General features: G+C 36.1%; 1 protein-coding gene across 1 annotated transcript; it reads left to right on the top strand.

Annotated features, from left to right (window-relative positions):
- Positions 1-717: 717 nt before the first annotated feature.
- On the top strand, positions 718-4,040 carry LOC116731809 (uncharacterized). Its single transcript, XM_032581658.1, has 8 exons — positions 718-1,220; positions 1,358-1,468; positions 1,552-1,620; positions 1,744-1,983; positions 2,057-2,131; positions 2,216-2,349; positions 2,977-3,111; positions 3,210-4,040. The coding sequence occupies exons 1-8, from the start codon at positions 1,118-1,120 to the stop codon at positions 3,282-3,284; spliced, it is 942 nt and encodes a 313-aa protein (XP_032437549.1). The 5' UTR covers positions 718-1,117; the 3' UTR covers positions 3,285-4,040.
- Positions 4,041-4,290: the final 250 nt, after the last annotated feature.

Raw genomic sequence — 4,290 nt, 5'->3', positions numbered from 1 at the left:
GTGAATTTGTTTCCTCGAGCCCAGGGGTCAAAAAGTTAAACCACGTGGTGCGAAAACTATTTGTCTGTTGCCAGGTTTCTGACGTGCAGAGAAGAGCTGTAGAAGGAACAATCGCTTCTGCAGGCAGTCTGAGCTAAACACTGGTTAAGCACATCTTGTCAGGCTGATTTCCGTTCCTAGCCGAGACATGCAGCTTCAACAGAAAAACATCTTTTACTCATGCAATCATATATGACACTTTTGTATTAACATAATAAAAGAATAAAACAACTTCAAATAAGCATTTTGATTATTTTTACTTCACAAGCTGATTACAAAAAATGTGATGTGGTTGTAAGCCTTTTTCCATGTAGTTTTACCTTTGTAAAACAAATTGTAGAAAAAATTTGCATCTTATTATTATAGATGGTTAATTACAGGCTAGATTGGGCAATGCAGCAAGTAACGTTTCTAGCACCAACACATTCAACCAAGCAGTTGGGTGTTTAAAATTTTAGGACTTAACGTAGTCTGTTAACTTGCACACCTTGTTTAGAGAATCTATTTTAAATGCATTTTTTTCATTTATTTCTTTTCCCTAGAGAATAGAGGTGAAGAAGGCGTTCTACCTAAAGCTTGCTGCTCTTTCAGAAAGAGAAGGTAGTAAAAAATTAAATATTTAAAATATTTAAATTTCAGAAAGCCACATAGTCAGTCCTTTTTTTTTTTTAATTTTTTTTTTTTTAACCTAAACTAGTTTTTTTTGTTTCCACTGTAACATATCATCTCTTACTGCCTGGTGAAGCTGGCACCCTGACATTTCCTATTATTGTCTGTAGTAATCCTTGACCAGTTGGCCTGTCTACAGTAAAGTTTGGGTAGGAATAAATGATGTAATTGGTTAAAATTAGCCTTGATACCCAAAATGTACTTAATGGAGAATTTAAACTTGGTTCAATTAAGATGGCTGAATTAGCAGTTTAATAATGCAACATAGCATGAATTTTTCATTTTAAAATTTAAAAGTGTGTTCTACTGATAAATAACTGGGAAATAATTCATTAAAATGTTGCATGCATATTTGGAACTGCCTTTCTGACTTGTTTCTTGTTTCTCAGCTATTGAGGAACTAAAAACAATGGAACGACAAGACCCTCGAGACTCGTCCTCTGTAGCTGGAACTCTGCAAATGTCCCGACAGGAAGCTCAAAGCCCATGTGAAGTTTCAAGCTCAAATGATGGTAACTTGTAAACAAACATTTTAAGAGCTTATGACTTTTTGCACGATTGAAGACAGAATTTTTTCTTCAGATTTATTACTGTTTATTTTAGCTTGCTCCGACTTGATTAGGATTTATTTTTCAATATTTTATCCAAGGTGAAGATTGTAAAGCTGGTAATCCAACTCAGGACCATCTCCAGACATCTGCACGTTGCAACAAAATGGATCCAGATCATGTTCCAAGCAGCGAAACTAAAGATGCTTCTGGTTTGACTTTATTTATTTGTCAGGTTTTACCAAGAAAATTGCCATTTTACAACTTCTTTCAGCATATATACTTTTTATTTCAGAAACTGTTAAACAGGATCCATTTATGCCAGCTATTGATGCTCAGCCTCAAAGTCTCATGGGTAGTTCCAGTAAGTAATTTATTTAATTTACTGATATCCGCGTTTAACTATCGGCAAGTTGGTGCATTCCTTAGATAAGGAATAAGATGGTAAATCTTTCAATTGCACAAATTCTTCACTCAAATTTGGCAGGAGTGAAAGTGGACTCCATTTTACCTCCAGAAAGAATACTTTCAAAGAGTCTGTCACCATCACAAGATGCACCACAAGCTGGTAATTGTCGACCAAAAGTCAAAATCTGCAAGCCCCAGACAAGAGTAGAGCCGCTTCAAATAAGAAGGACTGGACTGAGCCACAAAGTGAGAGAAGCTCCAATGCATGACAGACCACCTAAAGGACATGATGAATTACCAGCACCCATAACTTGCTTTGGTTAGTGTTCAGCTTTCAAGTTGAACTTTTTATCATTTACGAGTTGACGTATAATAATGGATGGCTGTTACAGGGAGAAAAGCTCCAGGCTGCAGTAATTTGGTCCTTTTCTTGCATGCAAGACAAGTGGACATTAAACAGGTTATTGGTGAGTACCCCTCTCACATCTGTCAGCGTTTTCCTGCCACTTTACAGAAACTTGCAGCCTAGCTGAATAGTTTGCCCTTATCAGGTATGGAGTTTTTGTGGGAGTGCAGAGGGATTTGTCTGGACACTTTCTATCTGTGTGAAAGCTGTGAGGAAACCGTCCCAAACGGTGACATCTGTCTACATATGACCAGTCACAATCACCAACTCAAATACATGGTGAGTGTTTGGTTAAATGGATGACCATAGGCCTGCATGTATGTATTCTATGCTGAGGAAGAGAAGTATTTTTATGAAAGGAATTTTCAAGTTTCTTCACTTTTTTTAATCATAAGTACACCTCAACCGTGACAGTAAAATCCCAATAAAAATCCAGAGAATCGCATGATTTTTAAATAATTAGCATTTTTTGCATGAAATAAGTATTTGAAACAATAGAAAAATAGAACTTAATGTTTGGTACAGAAATCTTTGTTTACAATTACAGATGTTGGATGTTTCCTGTAGTTGCAGCAGAGATTTTGTCCCACTCCTATTTGTAGATCTTTTCCAGATCTTTTGGGTTTTTTGGTTTATCACCGGCAACAGAGTTTTGTCTCCAAAGATTTTCTATAGGGTTCAGGTCTGTAGCCTGGCTAGGACACTCCAGGACTTTGACATGATTCTTATGGACCCACTCTTTAGTTGACCTGGCTGTCTGTTTAAGGTCATGGTCATCCTGGAAAACCCAGCCACAGCCCATCTTCAATTATCTTAAGGGGAACCTCTAATTTTTCCACTCTTTGAGTGGAACAAGCTTACTTATCGGAGCTGTGCCAAATACTTACTATCCCCACTTTGTTTCAGTGGAAAAGGCACCCCGAGTTTCTGAAGATATTCTGGCAGGAGGAAGACTTGCCTCAATCCTTGAAAATCTACATTTTGCGAGAAGTTATCAGGAGGCTGGCAGAACGTGACCGTTTCCAAAAAATCGACGCAAAGGTAATTATCCACTAATAATTGGATCAAACATGATTATTAAAATTATATGTACATGAGCTCACTACTGATTTAATAACAGTTTTTCTTTTTTCTCTCAGTGCGTAATACTTAAACAAAAATTGCATCAGTTTGTCAGGATGGCTCAATTCAGTGAAGGTAACATCTTTCTTTAAGCTTACAAACGGGTTGTATACCACAGTTTGTATAATTTTTAAAAAATATATATTTTTTAAGCTTTAAAAATTGTGCAGAACATCCTTAATGAAGAAGAGAAATCAACCGTCCATCTGCTGTGCAGTGCTGCATGCCAGCGGAGTAAGTCTGTAGTTTTTATTTTTATTCTCTTCAGGCTAGCACCCCTTGTTGCTAGCCTGGTCATTTCATCTCTTCATTTCAAATTATTGTATGTGTGAATGTCTGGAATCTGACTTCTGCATTAGCAAGTGGAGGGGGACTTCTTTCAACTTTCAAAGATGACTTCGTTAAAAAAAAAAAAATCTTGTTTCTCAAAGCAAGAGCCATGCATGACCTTCAGGGCTGCTTTTGAGTCTGTCGTACAAAACAGTTTCATGAATGTTAATACTGTCTTCTTGTTTAAGACATGTAAGAGGAAGAAAGTAAAATTGAACATGCAAACTTCTGATTGCAATACAACTTCTCTACCCACCTCAAATTGAAGATTTATCACAACATCAGTCTGGCAAGTTTGTTCTGGCTTTGTGATTGAGTTCAGTTAAGATTCCTGGTTGGACAAAGTTTAAAATAAAAGATACTTTCTTCCTGTGACAGCCAAAGTTTAAAAGGTTAGTCTCAGAGCAGTAATATCCATCCTTTACACTATCCTTTTTATTTTTACCTGCTAAATAAAAATAAACAAAACACACTATTTTAATGTGCAGAGCCGTCACATTTCTGTAGACGAGATGTGTAATTTATTGATTTAAAATAAAAAAGGTTTGCCAGATTTTTTTTTTTTAATCTGCAAAACATACAATAAATTTAATCTCCAGGACTTTTTTGATTTTTCTTTAGTAACAAGAACATGGTGTGGCTCTGTCTAGCTTCATTTTGACATGTTTTTAGCTTCATGTGGTTTTTTTGTCTTCTTTTACTACTAAAAGAAGTTAAATTCAAAGCAAAAACATGGATGAGTACTTTGTCAGTGAAAACTTCACCTTC

The sequence above is a fragment of the Xiphophorus hellerii genome, chromosome 13 (genome assembly GCF_003331165.1).
Source record: "Xiphophorus hellerii strain 12219 chromosome 13, Xiphophorus_hellerii-4.1, whole genome shotgun sequence".
Classification (NCBI taxonomy): Eukaryota; Metazoa; Chordata; class Actinopteri; order Cyprinodontiformes; family Poeciliidae; genus Xiphophorus; species Xiphophorus hellerii.
Note: the sequence above shows the minus strand (reverse complement) of the source record. Positions and strands in the feature narration are given on the sequence as shown.